Raw genomic sequence first — 21,149 nt, 5'->3', positions numbered from 1 at the left:
CCCGCGGGGCCGCCCCCCCCCGCCGGGCCGGGCCGGGGGCGCGCGGCCGCGGGCTCCGCTCCCGGGCACCCCGCCCGCCGCCGCCGCCGCCGCCGCGTCCGGGGAGAAGCGGCGCCCGCCCGCAGAGCTCGGCGGGACGCGCGCTGCGGACCCCGGGGGTGGAGAGGGGCTGCGCCCGGGCTCGCGGCCCACGCTGGCCGGGAGTGTCCTCCGACTCGGGAGGACCCGAGAGCCACGAGCCCGGGGGCGGCGGGGGGAGCACCCGCCCTGGCCGGAGCCCCGGGACTCCATCCCCCAACTCCCCTGCCTGGGGCCGGTCCCGGGGCCCCCTCTCCCTCCGGACCCGGCCCTGCGCCCTCCCTCCCTCCCCGGTGTCCCGGATCCCCCCGCCTGGGTTCGGCTGCCCGCGTGCCCCGGCAGCGCCCCGCGCAGGGCTCTGGTGGCCCCGGGCACTGCGGCGAGGAAGTCCCGGGCGGCGCGCGCAGGAAGCCGGGGCGGGCGGAGGAGACGCGAGGCGCCCGGGGGCAGCGGCCTAGTGTCGCCCTCGCCGCGTGGGGGACGGGACACTGGGTCGCCCCACTGGGCTCGGCGCCTCTCGGGCGACAAGCGGGCGCGCGCCCGGCTCAGGGTCACCCTGCGCGCCTGGGGGTCGCCGACACCGGGACCCGTGGGGTTAACTCCGTCGGGAGGTTCCCGGGCCCAAGGGCCAGGCGCGCCTCCTCCAGTTTACAAAGGAAACAGCCTCCTTCCTCCGCGGCAGGGGCTCCCCGACCCGCGGGCGAGGAGTGGGAGGTGACGGCGCCGGACCCCCTCCCCCCGGGACCCCCGCAGGGTCCCGGCTCCCGCGCCTTCAGGCGTCAAAGCCCCCGAATTCCCCGAGCACCAGCGCGTCCGCACCCGGCTCAGAACGCAGGGGCCCGGCCTGCTGCGGTGACCTTGGCCCCGGGCCGGGCTTCTGAGCCGGGCTTGCAGCGCCCGACGGGGCCTGGAGGCGGGGCGGGGAACCGCGGAGTTGTCCTGGCGACCCAGCGCCGCGCTGCACGGCTCCTCCCAGCCTGGGAATGGAGGACCACCGCCCCTGGTGCCGCTGGGGTCCGTCGGGCCGCTGGCGCCGCTCGACCTCGCCCTCCGGCGGCCGCACGGCAGGGGGAGCCTCAGAGAGGAGCCCGCGGGGCCTGGGGCACCTGGCGGTCCCTGGCAGAACAGGGGTGGGGACCGAGGCCAGGGACAGTCCCAGAGGAGGCCTGGAAGCCCAGCGAGCGTGTGTCCTCTTCTGTGTGGCCTGGGGCTCCCGCCAACACTAAGCCCTTACTGGGGCCTCAGGCACCTCAAGGCGCCGTAGCCGCCAGGCCTGCAGAGGAGCTGCCTGCTGTCCTGCCCACAGGCCTCTGCAGCTGCCCCCTCCAGGGGGTGGGGCTGACTTTGGAGGAAAAATGCCAGGCAGCAGGGACCCCCTCGCCACCCTACTCGGGGTTGGGCTAAGCGGCCATCCTGAGGCTGCCCACTTGCTTGGCTCTTCTTCCTGCCTGCTGGAGAGGCCTGCTGGGCACTGCCCTTTCTGAGCACTGGGGACTGCCAGGGCGAATCAGCTTTCAGGCTGGTGCGGCCAGCATGGGGTGGGGTAAATGCACAGGGGGCTGTATGTAGGTGAGGGGATCCAGAAAGAGTGTCAAGGGAGCACCAGCATCCACCAGGGCCTCACCAGGTGGGCAAAAGCAATGGCTTCCGAGGTGGGAGTGGGGTGGGCAGCATCCCCCGCAAGGTGTCTGCGGGCGCATGGGGCTCCTGGTGACTTCCCACGTCGGCAAGAGGAACAGTTTGGGGTAGGCTGAGGGACCCACCTGTGGACTTGCTGGGCTTTAAGAGGGACCGAGGCAGGGTGGTGGCAGGCAGGACAGGGGAAGAGCGTTCTGGGGCACAGAGGGCTGGACAGATGCACCCAGCAGCTGGCAGCTCTGGCTGGAGAGGGGAAGAGGGCAGTGAGAAGCATGGCTGGCCCACGGCACCTCCTGCCCCTCTGGCCCATGCTATTTACTGTGTATTTTAAGGTAAACTTGGAAGCTGTTTTTAAAACCTGCTCTCCACTGGGTAAGGTGTAAAAAAGACTATCTGCAGACAGGGAGACCATTTTTGCAACTTAAATGGTGGCTGTTCAGGGCCTACCCCAGCAGCCCTGCCCCCCACCCGCCACCGGCTCTTCACTGGCTTCCTGCCCGGCTCCAACCTGTTTTGCTTAAGAAGAGGCCTTGGGAGTTTCCAGAGTCCCTGATTAAAGTGCAGATGTCCTTGGGGACCTCATCAGCCCAGATATCCCCTCCTGTCTGACCCAGTATTCAGGGGTTGGGGGGCTGTCCTAGGCTTGCCGCTCTCAGCATCTCCCCAGGGGCCACCCTGCTGATGCCAGTCTGCCCAGTTCTGGGAAGGACCCTGGGTACTGGGACCGGAGCTGCCCCCAGTGAGAGGACCCTGAGCTGCCTGGCTGGGCTGGAGAGAAGCCTCGGGAGTACGCACGCCCCTGGCTGGGGCAAAAACGCCAAGAGTGGGAAGAGAGACACCTCCGAGTCTTTAGACTTTGTCTTCAAGAGACTTGATCCAAACAAAAGGTCCTAAAGCCTTTGGTCCCCTGGCTATAGGCACAGCCACAGCAAGGCCTAGGACATGCCCACTTCAGGATGGCCCAGCTGGGGCAGGCTGAGGGGACAGGAGACTGTCCAGAACTTCCACAGGGGCTGGGGGTGGGTGACCAGCAGTTGGCAGGGTGGGTGGCCTGAAGGGGTACAGTTGAGGGAGGGATAGGTGGCTGGAGGAGGAAGCAGGGGCTAGCCTCCGTGTCCCCAGAGACAGCAGGGGAGCAAGGCAGGATCCCCGCAGGCCACCTCCCCTCAGGGTCTGCCTCCCCTGCAGTCCTTGGAGGAGCTCCAGGATTTGTCCTCCCCAGCAGCCTGGCTCACTTTCATCACCAGCGCCATGCCCGCCCCTTGTCTTTCAGGGTCCCAGCTCAGAGGGCCCTCCTGACTGGGGAACTGGACCTGCCCAGCACTGTCCTACTGCACTATGCCGCCACTGAGACTTGTCCCTCCCTCAACTGTGCCCCATCAGGCCACCCATCCTGCCAACTGCTGGTCACCCACCCCCAGCCCCTGTGGAAGTTCTGGACAGTCTCCTGTCCCCTCAGCCTGCCCCAGCTGGGGCATCTTGTGGTGAGCAGGTTCTCAGCCTTTGTTGGGTCTCTTCTACAAGATGAGGCTTACAGGGGCCTCCCCATGACCGAGGTGCAGCCATAGCCTGGCCTGTGTCCAGCCTGCTCCAGAATCACCTGGCCAGACAGCTGGTATCCCCCCAACCCCCAACACACCTGGGCTTACTTGATCTTACTGGAGCTCACCAGGGCCTGGCTGTGTGTAAGTCTCATGCGGCATAGTGAGGTGTTCCCGAGATGGACTGAAGCTGTCTGGTCAAGATGGAGGCCTCGAAGGCCACAGCCATGAGTCAGAGACCACAGATTTCTCCAGAGCTGGTGCCCAGAGGCCAAAGGCGGGGATGGGCCTTGAGGCTGGGACCCAGGTCGCCTCATGGCAAGCCTTATGCCCACAGCAGCTGTGGAAGGCAGGAGACAGGATGAAGCCTTTAATACAGAGGGCCTGCTCTGATTTCAGTAAGCAATCATGTATCACCCAAGAAGCCTGGACAGACTGGGGTGCAGGAGCACGCCAGGCCTCATCTAAGGTGTCTGGCAGGGAGGCCGGCCTGGGGAACACACGCCTTGTCCCTAGTCATGTCGTCTGAGGCAGGGGCTCAAGGCAATCTTTGCAGGTGCTGAGCCGGGAACCCTCGACCTTCTAGCAGGCCACAGATCCTTTGGGCAGTGTTTGTTTTGTTCTGCTCCAGTCTGGAAGCCCTTGGAGGGCAGTGTGGGTCTGCAAAGCCAACTTTCTCTTGTCTGACCACCCTGCAGGGGCTGGTCTGGAGCTGTCTCCCTGCCCCATGGGTTATCAGGATGATATAGGGTCACATCCCCTGAGGCAGTATCTCAAAGGACTGGCTAGGAACAGAACTTGCCAAGACTCCACTGGAGGTGGTGCAGAGAGCTGACCAGGCACATAAACTCTAAGGCCAGACTGCTAGAGTCCTGCCATGTGACCTTGGAGAGACTGCCACCTCCCCTGTGCCTCAGTGTCCTCCTCTGTAAAGTGGGAAATATCATGGTACCTACTGTGTAGGCTTGTACTGAATATTAAGTGAGTTAATAAACATGAGATACTTAGTACAGCACAAGCCCCAGTAAAAATTCCATGAGTCAGCTGCCATCACCATCAACACTTTTGTCATTATCACCACTGTCACCACCATCACCACCACAGCCTCCACCATCACCACTACAGCCATCACCATGATCATTACCATCCCACCTCCACCATCACCATCACCTTATCACCATTACCACCACCCCCCCACCACCATCATCACAACCACCATCACCATTACCATTGCCACCACCACCACCACCATCATCATGACCACCATCAGCATCATAACCACCATCATCATGACCACCTCCACCATCACCACTACTACCATCATCATGATCATCACCATCCCACCTCCCCCATCACTACTGCCACCATCACCATNGGCATCCAGACAAAGACATTTTTAGGGTGGGGCATCCCATCCCCAGACAGCTGCTTTGGTTTCCAAACAGTGGATCTGCGACCCTTCAGTTTCTGAAGGAGCTGCCTGTTTCTCAGCAAGACCCGTCCTGTTCTCCATGATCAGAGAACCAATCCAGAACGCCCGAACCCGGCCCTGGGCCCCTGGTATCACAGACAACACAGCAGCCTGGCTTAGCAGGTTGGAAGCTTTCTCCTCCGAAGGCCATTCCCAGGATCTGAAGTTCTCGTTTCCTGGCTTGAAGTTAACCCTTGAGGTCCTAATGTTGGAGAGAGGAAAAGCCTCCGCCATGTTGATCCAAACGGCTTGGCCAGACACGGCTCTCTCAGAAGAACCCACGACCAAGGACACTGGCACATTCCTGGTGAGGTTCTCCACAAAGAGGTGCAGCGTGAAGTGGCCCATCACAGAACAAGAGTCCTAAAGCCTGCGTTCCCGTAAAAGCCCCTGGCCTGGGCAGCAAACACAGACCGGGAAGCCCCTGCCTGGCCTGAGCAGCTCATGCAGACTGGGAAGCACTTAAAAGCAGGAGAGCCCTGGAGCTGCTGGTCCACAGGGAGGTGAAGCTGCACCCCTGCTCTAGGGTCTTCAAGGGCGCCTGCCATGGAGGTTGCTGGAGATGAGCCCACCACTTGAGGGTGTGGGCACCAGGAACACAGCAGGCACTCGGGCACCTCCAGTTCACGAGAGCCACCTACCAGACGCCAGTCTTCTCTGCCTGCTTTCCGGAGTTTGAGTGCGGAAGAGGCCGAGGTGAGGGAGGCAGCTGAGCTGTGCCCTGATGCATCTCCCAGAGGCACTCTGGGTGGACGCTGGGCCCCTCGGCCTTGCCAGGCTGGGGCCTCCCTTCACAGAGCCAATGCCTGTGAGCCCCACAGCCAGACTAGCACCTTTCCGTCAACACAGCCATGGACACCATGAGAAACTCCCGCAGTTAAACACTGCCCAGAGTCCCGGTGGCCTCCTGGTGTCATTTTGTAAGGGACCTCACCAATCCCATGAGAAGTCTTTGCTGTAGGGACTTATTTATTGTAAATGAATCAGGGTCTTGCTCTGTCGTGCAGGCTGGAGTGCGGTGGCACAATCATGGCTCACTGCAGCCTCAAACTCCTGGGATTAAGCAATCCTCCCACCTCAGCCTCCTGAGTATCTGGTGGTTTCGTCACCACACCTGGAAAATTTTTTACTTTTTGTAGAGACGGGATCTCCCCATGTTGCCTAGGCTGGTCTAGAACTCCTGGACTCGAGTGATCCTCCCACTTCAGCCTCCCAAAGTGCTAGGATTATAGGCTTGAGCCACTATGCCCTGCTTGTGGGTTTTTTAATCTGACAGTTTTGTCAAACCTCATACTAGAAGGTGGGGTTTCTGTTTGCTAAAAACACCATGATATTTCGTCATTAAACTACTTGGTATCCACATCTGGGATACTTGGAGGAAAACCTCTCAGGGTATATTAACATTTCACGCCCAGCTTGCAAAGGCCCCTTCATGCCTTCTGCTTCCTGACCCTGACCTCCCGCTCCCTGACCCTGACCTCCTGCTCTCCTAAAGGGCAGGAGCCAGCCGGTGCCCAGAGTGTTGGGGGTAGGTACGAGAGGTCCTGTGCTCCTCCCTCCAGGCAGAGACTCCTAGTGACGTGTGGTGGCCTGGGGCCCAGGGGCCTCCCTGCAAACTCTTTCACCTTAAACCCTCCTCCTGGTGGGTGTGGCTGTGCATTTGTCCCGACCCCTCCACATGCAGAACCTGGTGTGAGCCCTGGGGTGTGGGGCCAGACACGGAGTTCAGGTGACCTCAGGGTTGTCCTGAGCCGAGGTGTAAACCCCAGGCGGACCCACAGACAGAGTGGGGCTCTCTGAGGTGTGGTTGGAGGGCCAAGAGCAGAGGCCTGTGCTGGATCTAGGGAGGCACTGGCACGTCAACAGGTGCGGCAGCGTGCAGCTGGGCTGGGCTGTGGGGCTCCTGTCCTCGCCCTCCTCCAGTGGTGAGGGAGAGGTCAGGTGTTCGTGCTGTCCCCCACAGGATGCCTGAGGGAGGAGGTGCAGAAGGGAGCAGGGTCCCCTGGGCTGGGGCTGGAGGGCGCTGGAGGCTGTCGCCTGCATTCTCCCAGATGCACAGAAATGAACACCTTCTGGCTGAGAAAGGCTGACTGGGGGGCCTCTGGGCAGCCCGGGGCCTGAGGGGAGCAGAGCTTGCTGGGAGGGCCTCATTCCTTCCTGGGTGGAGGGAGCAGCCAGGCAGCACCCCGACAGCTCCAGCCCTGGGATGGAAAGCTGCCCCCACACTGGGCTTCAGCCCTGAGGGCTCTCCCCAGCCTCTCCACTCCTTGGCCTCCTGATCGCATGGAGGAGCTGGTGAGTGTGGTGGGTGCGGGGCCAGCTTCCAACAGTGACAAGGGGGACCCGAGCCCAGCTGCCCCCACAGCCCGGCCAGCACTCGGGAAGTCCAGCAAGGCGTCGTTGAGGTCACCTGAACTCTGTGTCTGGCCTCACGCCCCAGGGCCCATGCCGGATTCTGCGCTGTGTGTCCTGAGACCCGGACCAAGTGCATGGGGCCTGAACGGCATCTTCCCTGGCCGGCTCCCCACGGACGTTTGTGGGCTTGGCCCTCCTGTTTTGGGCTCACTTGCGGGGCAGGACTCAGGGATCCATACATGAGGTGAGCCAGGCTTCCCTGGGGGAGCTGGGAGGGCAGGTATTTGGGCCGATTGCTTTCTCAGCCTGGGACATTGCCCTGTAGTGCCCACCCTGTTCCCATGGCTTGGTGTGGGACCTCCAGGGCCGGGCAGCTGCTTCCCTCAGTGAAAGCCCCCCAGCCCCTGCAGGTGGCTCCGCGGCGGCCCCCCTCACCCCACCATGAACCTGCGCCACGCCCGGCCTTGGGGCGCCACCTGCAGGTAAACTCGGTTCACGGGAGGCTGGGCCTGCGTCCTGGGACCCCAGGGCTGGCGATGCCCATCAGCACTGCTGGGACACGGCCTGTGACCCTGTGACCCCCTGGCAGCGTCCGCCAACCACATTCACGTTTCCCACGCGCTGGCCCCCTGCTGAGGCTGCTGCTCTCTCCAGGCCACCCCAGACCACCTGCCTTCTGCAGCACGGTTCATGCCCCCTGGGGGTTCTCAGGCCTGGCTCTGGGCTCTTGCCTCCCTTTTCCCTTCCCAAGGCAGCTGGGCAGAAAAATGAGAAGTCCCAGAAGCTCAGGACACCCTGATCTGGAAGTCGGCGTAGACGGTACTCACTCCGCAGTTAAGGGAGGCAAAGAGAACAGCAGAGCAGGAACCAGGGGAGGGGGACCCCACCCAGACACCCCAAATCCACCAGGGAGAGGGGCACCTCCCACCCAGACACCCCAGATTCACCAGGGAGAGGGGCACCTCCCACCCAGACACCCCAGATTCACCAGGGAGAGAGGGGCTTCCTGCCCAGACACCCCAAATCCACCAGGGAGAGGGGGGCCTCCTGTACAGACACCTGAAATCTACAAGAGGTTACAGGATCCAGAGAGGCCGCAGGGACCAGCTGGCCGCAGGGCCCAATCAGGAGCAGGGCCACGTTCAGAAGATGGGCTGAGTCACAGGGTGGAGGATGGGCGCAGGGCCTCCAGCACCGTTCCCCCACCAGCCTGTAAGCACCTTCCAAGCAGGGGTCTGGGTGGTGGCCTCTGTGCCAGCTCCTCTACCCTGCCCAGCAGAAATTACCCACCATAGCCATCCTGGGGCAGGCAGGCTCTCCTGGTCCCCTTGAAATGGGGCCTCTCACTGAGTGAGGTCAGGGTTTAGAAGGTGAGAGAGGGCAGATGACCATGGGAAGGGTGATGTGGAAAATGAGGGCATGACGGTGGCCTCTGGAAGACAGGCAGGAGAACACGGATTCCTACGGTGGGCCCTCCCAGAGGACAAGTGGCCGGCTCGTTCCTGCCTCCACCCCACCTTCCAGCTGCTGCCTCTGCTGGGAGCCCGGTCTTCCCCACAATATGCGGACTCTCCCCAGGGCCCATCCAGCAGCACCTTGTCATGAAAACTCCTCGACCCACAGGACTTGGATTCCATGGCAACGCTAAGGCTGGGCTGTGCCCAGGGCCTGAGGCCAACACAGGGCGCATTCTCCTGTGTCACAGCAAAAGCAGTGACTGGTGGCTTCAAGGGAAAGGTGGGCAGCATCTTGGCAGGTTCATAAAAACAAAAGGACTCAGGGGACCCCAGTTGGAATCCCCCAGACAAGAGTCAGACAAGGGGGCACCACATGGTAGGTGCACCTCACTCTTCCTGTCTCCCACGAAGAGCCAGCTCTGGGCACCCACACCCCATCCCAGAGATGCCAGGACAGGGAGTGGTGCTTGTGCACGTGTTGCCCGGGGGGCCGATGTCCACAGCACTGGCCAGAGAGCAGGGAGGGCCCTGACGTACCGCCCATGGCTGGTAGCAGGGCCTGACCCAAGCCGGGCTGGACCCAAGCCGGGCCTGACCCAAGGAGCCACCAAAGAATCATCTCCTATCTAAAGGTGCAATTCTCGAGTGAAGGCCACTTCAGTCAAACAGACCCGTGCCAGAAAGATGGCACTGGCAGCACCAGCCAGGGCCCAAGAAGACCCCAGCACGGCGCTCACCACGCAAGACTTCTAGAGCCAAGAAATAAAGGGTTTTCCAAGGAAACATCAGCAAATGAACAGACAGAGAGGATGCAAATGTTGGCATCCAAAGGAAAAGCGTGGAAGAGGAAACACTGAGCAAAAGGAAGGAAATGAGAAGAGGGCGGCTCGGGGACACAGCCAGAGCTGAACAGTCCATCAGAGGGGCCCCTGAATGACAGAGGGAGCAGGCGGCGGAGAGGCCGCTATTTTTGAAAGAAGAGAAGCAAACGGCTTTCCTGAAATGGAGGAAGAGCTGCACCCACAGTCCGGCGGCTCCTGACATCCCAGTGTAGCTGAAGAGAAGGACATGAACTCAAAGGCTGGTGAGTATCCCACGGCCTCCAGACAGACAGGAGATGCCTCTACAGGAGACGGAATCCTGCTGACCCGGGCCGTGCCTCCACAAGTCTAGGAGCCGGAAGACAGAACAGTAACATGGACTCAGAGAGACAAGGACGAGACTCAGCACTTCCGGATCCAGCCCAGGACAGCTCACGGCATCCAGGCCAGAGCCGAGGCGCGGGGCAGGAGGTAGGCTGTGGTTGCTGCCTGTCATTCTACAGAGACCTGGGCTGCCCTGGGATTCACCTTCCCCAGGAGAATGCGGAGGAACTGGGGCACGCCAGGATAGGCCCAAGTCTTTGGAAGGCCTGGACACTCCCACTCTGCACTTTTAGAGCCCTCAGCCTCCATGGAGGGAGGCCAGGCACCCTGCTAGAGACCCCAGGGAGGGACCATGGGAGCCAGAGATGTCCTGAGAAAGGTAGTTCCAGTGATCCCAGCATCCCATCTGAGACCAACTTTCCAGGCCACCTGGCCAGAGTGCCAGGTGTGTGAGGGTGCCATCCTGCACGTCTCAGCTCAGCAGGGCCATCAGATCGCTGGTGCCCCCGCAGACAGTCCAAGGACGGGAGAGCCACCCTGCTGAGCCTGGTCAACCCAAAGCATTCTGAGATTGGGGGAGGCTGCTGTTTTCAACCACTAAGTGGTCTGTCACAGCAACAGGTAACTGAGACAGGATAGAGAGAAACGGGACATCAGGACGTTCTAAAGGCCTCAGCTGAGGCAGGGGAGAAGAAAACGAAGGGAAGAGAAAGCCCAGTTCTCAAAAATTGATAGAGAAAAATCTGTCTGATTATGAGAGAAAGTGGGGGAATGTAACTATTGATAGAAGGGAACAGCATAGAGGTACTGCAGGTTCACAAGAACAATGGAATGAAGAGACTTGATCAAAACAAAGATGGAGGGAATGCAAGCGTGTGGTTACCACATTAAATGCGAATTACCTGGAATTTTCTATTAGCTGTATTTTTTTTTAACACAACCTAACAGGCTTGGAGTTTTTCCTATACACTGTTTTAAGAAGCATAATTAAAGCAAAGTGATTATTTTAAAAAGATTGCAGTGAATGAAGTGTGACTTCTGGGCCAGGTGAGCGATGACCTCCTGCTCTTGTAGCCACGGGGGAAGGCCAGATGCAAGAGTCGCAGGGCGTGTGTGAGGCTGTGAGCCCAGGGCAGCCTTGGAGGGCCTTGAGGGGGACCAGAGCTGCTGCATCCCAGCCTGCCCAGGCTGAGGCCCAGGGTGTCACAGACAGGAAGCAGGGCTGCTGGAGGTCCTGGGGCGGGGTCTAGGGCAGCAGAGAAACAGTTGGTTCCCCAGGCCATTTTCAGGGTCTGGTACCAGCACAGGAAGCTGAGGGGCTGTTCTAGAGAGAGGGTGAAATCTCAGGGGTTCGCAGCAAGCCCAGGACAGGTCTCACCCACCAGCCTGCCAAAAGCAGAGGCCGACCAGAGTAACTGAAGCTGTGACCCAGGCTCCACCCAGTGCAAGCCCTGCCAGGACGAAGGTGATAAAACCTGTACCCACATAGGTGCTTAACAGAGGAAAGGGTCAGTCCTCTCAAGGAAACCAGCACCGTCCGTAGTCTCTGTGGTTTGTTTAGAGTTGACCCGTGAACAAGGCGGGGTTTACGGCGCGCTGATGCCCCACGCAGCTGAAAATCCACATATTATTTCTGACTTCCCCAAAATGTAACTACTAATAGCCTACCATGGATGGGACGCCTTCCTGGTAACACTAACGTTCAAGTACCGCATATTTTGTATGGTATATTATATACTGCACTCTTACAGTAAGGTACAAACGAGAATGGTAAGAAAATCATCAGGAAGAGAAAATCTATTTACTGCGAATTAAGTGGACGTGGATCCTCAGAAAGGCCTTTGTCCTCGTCCTTCTCAGGTCGAGTAGACTGAGAGGGAGGAGCTGGTCCTGCAGTCTCAGGGGTGGCAGAGGCAGCGGCTGGGGAGGAGGCAGGGGAGGCAGGAGAGGCAGGCACACTCTGGGTGACTTGACAGAAATGCACGTAATTTCTGTCTGACTTTGCTCTTTCATTTCTCTAAACTTTCTGTGCGGTCCCAGTCCTCCTTCCAGAGCTCGCTTTAGTTTCCCTGCCTGCATCATAGACGGGCCCATGTCCTGAAAGAGGGCAGAGACAGCTTGAATGACGGGAATGCTCCTGCCAGGGTCCCGGGTCAACTTCTTTCCCAGCACTGCTTCCTCTCTGTCTTCCTCCTCCTCATCGCCCGGTTTGGAAGCACTCGTCTCCCTCAGTCTCTTCTGTTCATTGCTCTGGTGCAGCGTCTATTAGCTCCTCAATTTCTCCAAGACCTGTATCTGGAAACTCTTCGCCCTCATCTTTTTTGCTCTCTCCACAGTTTCTTTAATTGCTATATAATAAATGTACATATTTTGGGGGTACATGTGATAATATGATATACTCGTATAACGTGTGAAGATCAAGTAAGGGTAACGGGGGTGCCCATCACCCTGAATATTTCTGCTCTTTCTGCTGGGAACCTTGAAGGATTCTCTTCTAGCTATGTGGAAATGTGCAATCGACTAACATGAGGTAGTCGCCCTATTGATGTATTGAACGCCACGTCTTATTTCCTCCATCTCACTGTGCATTTCCACTCACCCCCTGCACCCCTACTTCCCACTTCCTGGCCTCTGGTCACCACCAGTCTGCTCTCTATCTTCATGAGATCCACTTTTTTAGCCCCCACAAGTGAGAACAAGTGATGCTTGTTTTCCTGTGCCTGACTTACTTCATGTACCATAATGACCTCCGTTCCACCCAGGTGGTGGCAAGAGACAGGATTCCACTCCTTTTCCATCACTTCCGGGATGGGCTGTCACCAGTGCTGCGAAGTTGTACACAACATCTGGACACGTTTTTCCCCAGCAAGAATGTGCCCTTTCAGGCTTCGTGGCTTTCCCAGCCTTTTCTCCAACCATGACGGCAAGTCCAGTGTGTAATCCCTCAGCCTTTCACAGTGTTCTCTGAAGTTCTCTTCGCCAGCACTACACTCCTGTCCACACAGTGCCGCATACAATGAGGCTTCAAGGTCCCTATGGCCTCTGGGCCAGAGGCTGCATTGGAGACGTGTTTGGGGGCAAGTGGGCTCCTTTGACACCTTCATTGTTGAATCATGGGGTTCTGGGTGGCCAAGAGGCATTGTCCGATACCAGAGCTTTAAAAGGCAGTCATTTATAAGAAGCAAAGTACTTCCTGATTTCAGGGACAAAGCATTGATGGAATCAACCCAGAAAAGAGGTTCTTGTCCAGCCTTCTTGTACGACCAAGGAGCAGCTGGTGTTCTCTTTTCCCTTCAAGCTCGGGGGTTAGCAGCTTTCTGGATAAGGGCATCCTGATCATAATCTGGCTGCATTTGCACAGAACAGCAGAGCTGGCCTCTCCCCTCCTGCCCTAAATTCTGGTACTTGCTTGTCTTCCTCATTCATGCCTGTGGCATTTTTTTTTTTCAAGAATAGGGGACTTAGGTCTGCATTAAAAACCTGTTCAGGCAGACATCCTTTATCCTCTTTCTCCTCAGTGACTTTATTCATGGTATATGTATCCAGGAACTTGTCTGCCGCCCCTTGGCCGACAGAAGCTGCTTCTCCGTTATCTTGGTATTTTTCCAGCCAAGCCTCTTTCTAAAGTTGTCAAACCATCCTTTGCTGGGATTAGATCCTCCAGCTTCAGCTCCTTGCCCTTCCTTTTGTTTGAGGAGTCTGTAGGTACACCCTTCTCATAGTGTATCAGTAAGGGTTCTCTAGAAGGACACAATACGATATATACATACACGAAAGGGAGTTTATTAAGGAGAACTGATGCAGAGGATCACAGGGTGAAGTCCCACAACAGGCTGTCTGCAAACGGAGGGGCAAGGAAGCCAGTAGTAGCTCAGTCTGAGTCCCAAAACCTCTAAAGGAGGGAAGCCAACACTGCAGCCTTCAGTCTGTGGCCGAAGGCCGAGAGCTCCTGGCAAAACGCTGGTGTAGGTCCAAGACTCCAGAAGCCAAAGAACTTGGCGTCCGATGTTCAAGGGCAGGAGGCATCCAGCGCGGGAGAAAGATGAAGGCCAGAAGATTCAGCCAGTCAGCTTCAGCCACCTTCTTCTGCCTGCTTTTTTCAGCCATGCTGGCAGCCGATCGGTTGGTGTCCGCCCACACTGCGGTGAGTCTTCTCCTAGTCCAGTAACTCAAATGTTAATCCCTTCTGAAAACACCTAGAAACAATACTTTGCATTCTTCAATCGAATCAAGTTGACACTTAATATGAACCATCACACACAGCAACCCTGCACCCACATAAAAGCTGCATTCCCAATACAAGATAAAAAGGTATTTCACAGAAAGTGTTAAGGCTTTTGTGCCTGCTCACAAATTTCCTTTTTTTACTACGGTCCTTACGCTGGATTCATTTATCTTGAATTGGTAGGCAACTGCAGCTGTAAACCTCAATCTTAGGAACATATCAAGAAACTCAATTTTTTCTTGAAATGTCGTGACTTTTCTCTGCTTCTCAGGAGCTCTTTGGCATGACTGGTGGTGCTCCATGGACCCCGAAGTGCTCTTCAAGGTTTATAGTATTGCGCTAAACACGAGAAATACACAAGAACATCCAGATGGCACCTTTTCTTCAAGTTGGGGTCTCACTCTGTTGGCCAGGCTGGAGTGCAGTGGTGCAATCACAGATTACCACAGCCTCGACCTCCTGGGCTCAAGGGATCCTCCTGCCTCAGCCTCCCGAGTAGCTGGGACTGCAGGCATGTGCCACTATGTCCAGTTAAAATAGACCACTTTTTATTGTGATACACAATGTACTGAAGATATGAACTGCCCATGCACAGATTAGCACCACATGGTGTTTTAAGCAGATCCTTGAAATGCTTCCGCTTACTGCAATAGCAACAGGAGGTGGCTTTGTAATTATTCCAGCAGCACGCTGTGGACTGCAGTTAATTTAATGCAGTTATAATTTAATGCTGTATTTTTTTTTTTTTTGAGACAGAGTTTTGCTCTTGTTGCCCAGGCTGGAGTGCAGTGGCGTGATCTCGGCTCACTGCAACCTCTGCCTCCCCGGTTCAAGCGATTCTCCTGCCTCAGCCTCCCCAGTAGCTGGAATTACAGGCATGTGTCACCACGCCCAACTAATTTTGTATTTTTAGTAATCTGCCTGCCTCAGCCTCCCAAAGTGTTGGGATTACAGGCGTGAGCCACTGCCCCCGGCCAATGCTGCATCTTTATGGCGACATTTCTCTCTACTGTGAATGGTCCATGTATGGTCTGTATATTTTATGCATTCGTGACATACCTAACTTTTTCTTTTTCTTTTTCTTTTAGATATTTCTAGGCTATGTGGTTCATCTGCAAATTTTTTCAAATTGTTGCAAATTTCCAAAAATTTTTCCAATATATTTATTTTTAAAAATCCACTTATAAGTGGACCCTTATAATTCAAACTCTTATTCAAGGGTCAACTTATATGATGCTTTGTACTCACTAAAAACTTATGAGACAAATGTAATATGTTATAGAAAAAAGAAGAAAAGAGATATAAAGGGAATGAAAAGATGGAGAATTTCAACAGAGAATCGGCATTCACAAAAAATTAACGGACACTTTAGACCTGAAAAACACAACATCTGAAATTTAAAACGATTGAAAGAAAACACTTATTTTAAAAAATCATTATAATGATGATGTAAAAGGATCTACTGGAAAAGGTGGACGGCATCCGCGAGCAGATGTGGAATTACGGCAGAGACGAGAATGAGAACACGGAGGTGACAGGAAACGCTGGAGAGGAGCAGGATGGCATCCGAGACCACGCATTCCCTGAGAACACGGAGGTGACAGGAAATGCCGGAGATGAGAAGGATGGCATCCGAGACCACGCATTCCCCGAGAACACGGAGGTGACAGGAAACGCTGGAGAGGAGCAGGATGGTATCCGAGACCACGCATTCCCTGAGAACACGGAGTAAGAGGAAATGCTGGAGTGAAGCCTTGCCATAGGGCTTCACATAGCGGACACGCTCTCTGATCAACAACCAGGTGAGCAACTCGGAAGCTGAGCCCCAAGCCCAGTTAAACCTTCAAAGGAGAGCAGCTCAACCCATGGCTGACTCCAGCCTCACAAGAGACCCTGACCAGCAACGCCGGCTAAGCTGCCCCGACTCCTGCCCTCAGGCCTGAGAAATGAGAAATGGCAAAGGTCTGCTGCTGCAGCTGCTGGGCTGCAACAGGTCACTGACACCTCTTCTAGCTTCTTGAATGGAAAGCTTAGATGATCAATTTCACACCCTTCTTTTTCTCTAATACGTGGGTTGCGTGGTGATGCATTTCTCTCTGAGCACCAGTTCCCACTTTCTGAGCGTTTAGCTCGGAAAGTAGGAAGTGCGGGGCGCAGAGACCCATGAGACAGAAAACAAACAGCAAATCCAGTGAAGCCAAAACCCAGGGCTTTTGGAAAAGAGGAACAACATTGATAAATCCATAGCAAGAATGATGAAGAACACCAGGTCAAGAATAAAAGAGGGGACCTTATTACGGATCCTCAAGATACTGAAAATAAGAGGAACTTTATGCTAATACATCGCACAACTTGGATGAAATGAGGAAACTCACTGAAAACCATATTTACCAAAATTAATAGAAAAAGAAACAAAGTCGGAATAGTCTCACCTCTGTTAAAGAAATCAAACCAAAGATGTTTTCAAGATCCAATTGGCCAGGCGCGGTGGCTCACGCCTGTAATCCCAGCACTTTGGGAGGCCGAGGCAGGCGATCACAAGGTCAGGAGTTCAAGACCAGCCTGGCCAATATAGTGAAACCCCGTCTCTACTAAAAAATACAAAAATTAGCTGAGGCCTGTAGTCCCAGCTACTCAGGAGGCTGAGGCAGGAGAATCGCTTGAACCCAGGAGGCGGAGGTTGTAGTGAGCCGAGATCGGGCCACTGCACTCCAGCCTGGGAGACAGAGTGAGACTCCGTCTCAAAAAAAAAAAAAAAAAAAAAAGATCCAATCAAACACTCATCACAAGAGACTAAGTCACACAGAATCTACACAGCCTGCGCAGACAGAGGGTGAAATAAGGCTCTCTACGACGCAGAGGTCTGTGGACCCTGCCGTGTCCCTGGGGTGGAGTCCGCTGTCCCCCGTGCAGGCTGAGTGGCAGCAACCAGGAAGGGGTCAAGGCTGAAAGGAGGGCCCTGTAGCCGGGCAGGGGGCAGAGGAAAGGAGGGCCCCATAGCTGGGCAGGGAGCAGGGGAAAGGAGGGCCCCCAGGGGAAAGGAGGACCCCATAGCTGGGCAGGGAGCAGGGTAACCACTCCCCCTGAAGCCCCTTTTGGCTCTCACCCCTCCCTCCTAGCCAAAGGTGGTGCTGCAGGGACTTGTGGCTTGGCAGGAATCAGATGACCTGGTCTCCTATCTCACACTCAAATACCTAAGTGAATGAAAGCTGTGAGTACTGTTGTAACAAGGGCTCCAGGGCAGGAGAGAGGCAGGTGCCTGAGCATGAGCATTCTGTCACGTGGCTTGGCAGGAACCTGCGGAAAGAAGTGAAAGCGAGACCACGTGCTCACAGTGTCCTTTCTGTTAATACGGCTGAAATCTTCCACAGCCTCAGGAGAGGAACACGGACTTGTCTAAGGAAAACAACAGGCTGCCGAGAAATCAGCCCTAAGGGTAACACTGAACCTGGCGCTCTTCCGGCCACCACACAGGAGGCGACGCCTGGGAAAGAAGAATGCGCGGCTCCTGTCTGAAGACGTCTCTGTTAGTCCAGCCACCTGGTGTCACTTGTATCTGCGAACATTTCCTGATTCTTCATATTTTGTGTTAAAAAATGTATTTTGTGGCTGTGCCGCTGGCGGGCCAAGTGACAGGTTTCCAGCGAGGGCCGCCCATCGACGGTCTTTGTTCGAGGCTAATCCCAATTTTAGCTTCAATACTTCATCCTGCAGCTCTTTGGCCTTGTGGGAGACAAGGAGGGGGAGACGTTAGAAAGGCTGGCAGGACTTAGGGCGTCCATATGTCTCTGGCTCAGATTCCACGTGGGGCCCAGGCCGTGTGGGAGTGAGCAGAGCCAGCCCCGCTCCCCTGGGGCCCCTGCAAGCCACATCATGGCATGGTCTCCCCTGCAATGAGGCCCGGCAGCCTATTTCCAGCCAGCTCCCAGGCCTTCCACCTCATGAGGACACCACCCTCTGTAGGCACACACGTGGCCACTCATCCTGGTGTCCCCACAGCCCCACCCAGGTGTCCTGTGCAGACGCAGGTCAATGGATGAACAGAGACTCGGCATCATCCTGTGGACAAAGGGAAGGCTGGTGCCACACCCTGGGCAGTGTGTTGGAAAGCATCACCACAGCCATGACCACACCTGAAAGCCATAACTGCCCTGGGAAGCAGTTGGGGCCACAATTGCCACCTCCGCCCCACAGACACAGAAGCCATGGATCAGGGATTCCTACAGAAGGAACTTGCCGAGCCTGAAACCAGAGGCAGGCTTTCTGTTCCAAACCCCATGGTCCATGGCCAATCCCCTGGGCAGAATAAGGTGAGGCTGAGAAAGGCACTGCAGGGGGGCCTCAGGTGGAGAAACTGAGGAGGGGCTCTTCCTGTTCCTGCCCCTCCAGCCCTCTGCAGAATCCCAACCTCCCCACTCCAAGCACAGGAGCCCTGGGCTACCTGGCTTTCCTCTCCCTCCCCAGCTTGCCTCACTGGGGGCACAGGTTGGATACGATCTCCAGTGCAGGTCCCGGGAGACCCCTGCAGCCTCCCCCCCAATACAGACAAATCACAACAGGTCCCTGGAGAGCACTGCACCCCGCCCCCCATACAGCCATAATGACAGCAGGTCCCCAGAGACCCCTGCAGCTTCCCCCCACCGCATACAGCCATAATCACAGCAGGTCCTCAGAGACCCCTGCAGCCTCCCCCTCCATATCACAATTGTGGCCTAGAGCAGCACTCACGGCTTCTGGCTCTGTGACTTGGTCAATATTACTTGTCACTGACCCAGTAAATAGTCATTGATAACGTTTTTCACTTCCCATAGAAACCTGTATTACCTGTAGGATTCATAACTGCCTCCTTTAAAAATGTTTACTTTGTTTTCTATATCTGTCATTATATCCTCTCAAACTGTAAAACCTCTCTCAACATCCTCCTCCACTGGCCAAGTCCTCAGACTGACCTGGTCTCCCTGGGGAGACCCCCAACAGGCTCCTCTCACAGCAGCGGGTGGCCAGGGGCTTCTGGGTCAGCTCCCTTTCCTCCAGAACTCTTACCTTCCTCTCTCAGCATCTACTCCCTTGTTTTGATAGAACAAGTTCTACAGTGGCTTCTGGAGAAAGACTCTCTAGATGGGAAGCAGCATTTTGAGTCCTTGCATGTCTGAAAACGTCTTATTGTGTGCTGGTCCCTGACCTTGCACTCGTAGGACCGAATCCCAGTGCCTGCTGAGGGCAGTGCCATCACCGAGACCAGCTCCCTCCCAGTGCCTGGTTCTGTGTGGGCCTCTCTCCCCGCCCTCCCTGGAATCTCGGGGGGTCCGTCCTGCTCTGGTTCAGGATGCTGAGCCATGGTGCCGGCACGTGTGGGCCCTTCTGGCAGGAAGTACACTGGTTCCTTCGGGAAGAGCCCTCCTGCACCCTCTCCCTCCATCTGCTCTCGCCTCTCCTGCTGGAACCTGCCGGATGCTTTGCTCTGCTTGGGTCGTCCTCTAACTTCCTTTCCTCTTGTCTCATCTCTGTTTCCCATCTCCCCTTCCTGGGGAATTTATGCATCTACTAATTTAATTTTTAAAAATTTTTGCCACATTTTAAACTTTGCTTTGGGAGTTCTGGGTGATCTGAGTGTTCACTTTCTAAAACAGCCGCTGGGTTTCATGGCAGCAGCCTTGTCTGTTCCCGTGGGGGATTTTAATTCTGGCTTGTCATGTTTAAGTGTCCCCTAATGTCCGCATCCGTCTGAAGCTCACTCCCAGCCAGCTAGCTTTGGCCTCTCCCTCACCTTGGGGCTTCCCTCAGTAGTTGAGCAACCACTCATGACTGAGGCCCTGGAGCGAGGCTGAGATTGGGGTGTTCGTGGAGAGCTGCTGGCTGCTCAGTGCAGGCCGGGGCTGTCTGGGGGACACCCAGGTGGCTTCTGTCTTGGTTGGTTGATATCTCAGACAGCACCACGGAGCTGGCTGGCCCTCCTGGTCGGTTGTGCACCTGATCTTCTGCAGGCCTCTTTAGGTCATACGTGGCCGCTGTCACCACCACGGTGCCTGGTTGGTCAGCTTCTCTAGAGGCAGCCCTGTCTCCTGCTGGGTAGGCTGGAGGAGTCAGTGGGCTGGGCGGAGTAGGGAAGCAGGCCCAGGGCCCTATCGAGACCTGTACAGACTCCACTTCATTTTTCTTTTTTTTTTTTTGGAAACAGAGTTTCGCTCTTGTTGCCCAGGCTGGAGTGCAATGGTGCCATCTCAGCTCACTGCAACCTCTGCCTCCCAGGTTCAAGTGATTCTCCTGCCTTTGCCTCCCGAGTAGCTGGGATTACAGGCGGCGCCAACGTGCCCAACTAATTGTTTGTATTTTTAGTAGAGACGGGGTTTCACCACGTTGGCCAGGCTGGTCTCGAACTCCTGACCTCAGGTGATCCACCCACCTCAGCCTGCTAAAGTGCTGGGACTGCAGGCCTGCGCCACTGCGCCCCAGCCTCCGCTTCCAATCCCTCTGTGGTTGGTTTTGTCTTCCTGTGCTCTGGGGCTGCATCACCTTGCATCTTTGCTGGCATTTTGTTCGGCAGGCCCTTCACGTTGCACCACTAGGGGGCTTCCTTCGTGCAAAATCGCCCGGGCCTCCGTGTGTGAGGACAGGGCTCGCCTGCCAGCCCCCAGACGACAGCAACTTAGACCAGGTGGAGCAGTGTGTCTGAGAGGACAGCACCCGCACCAGAGACAGACTACTGTACACTGGCTCTGCAGCCCTGGCCCACGGCCTCCACCTGCACCCGCACCAGGGACAGACTACTGCACACTGGCTCTGCAGCCCTGGCCCATGACCTCCACCTGAGGGCTGAGGTGGCTGCCCCTGCTCTGGCCATCATGTTTGCATTCCAGCCAGGAAGGGAGAGGACAAAGCTCAGGAAGTCCATGCTCATCTGCTCACATCCTGCCGGCCGGAATAGAGCTACAGGCCCACGTCTGGCTGCAAGGGAGGTAGAGAAACGTGGCCATTTGTGGGGCAGCCTGTGCCCAGCTGAGACGTGAGGCTCTATTATTACAGGAAAGACCATGGGGAGCCTCCTGACAAGAGGGCAGGCTCCTCTCCATTTTCTCGTCCTGAGGAGCGAAGGTCGTTTTTGCTCCCTCTCCTGTCATTCTGGTGGCTTCTGGGCAGAGTGGAGACAAGTCTATGTGCAGAACGGGCCGTGTTGACCTGCAAGGGCCACGTCTGTTGGCTGGTTTGTTTTCAGCATCTCTTTTTCATCCCTCTAGGCTT

General features: G+C 56.4%; 1 protein-coding gene across 2 annotated transcripts in view; it reads right to left on the bottom strand.

The window, feature by feature from the left end:
• Window positions 1–17,239: 17,239 nt before the first annotated feature.
• LRRC27 (leucine rich repeat containing 27) overlaps window positions 17,240–21,149 on the bottom strand; it is a 49,565-nt gene continuing 45,655 nt past the window's right edge. For both annotated transcript variants that reach the window (XM_025396346.1, XM_025396348.1), the window contains exon 11: window positions 17,240–17,633. In XM_025396346.1, the coding sequence (XP_025252131.1) occupies window positions 17,457–17,633 (177 nt within the window). In that variant the 3' untranslated portion in view covers window positions 17,240–17,456. The remainder of the gene's footprint in view (window positions 17,634–21,149) is intronic.

This window comes from Theropithecus gelada, chromosome 9 (genome assembly GCF_003255815.1).
Source record: "Theropithecus gelada isolate Dixy chromosome 9, Tgel_1.0, whole genome shotgun sequence".
Taxonomy (NCBI): domain Eukaryota; kingdom Metazoa; phylum Chordata; class Mammalia; order Primates; family Cercopithecidae; genus Theropithecus; species Theropithecus gelada.
This window is presented reverse-complemented; position numbering and strand designations above follow the sequence as displayed.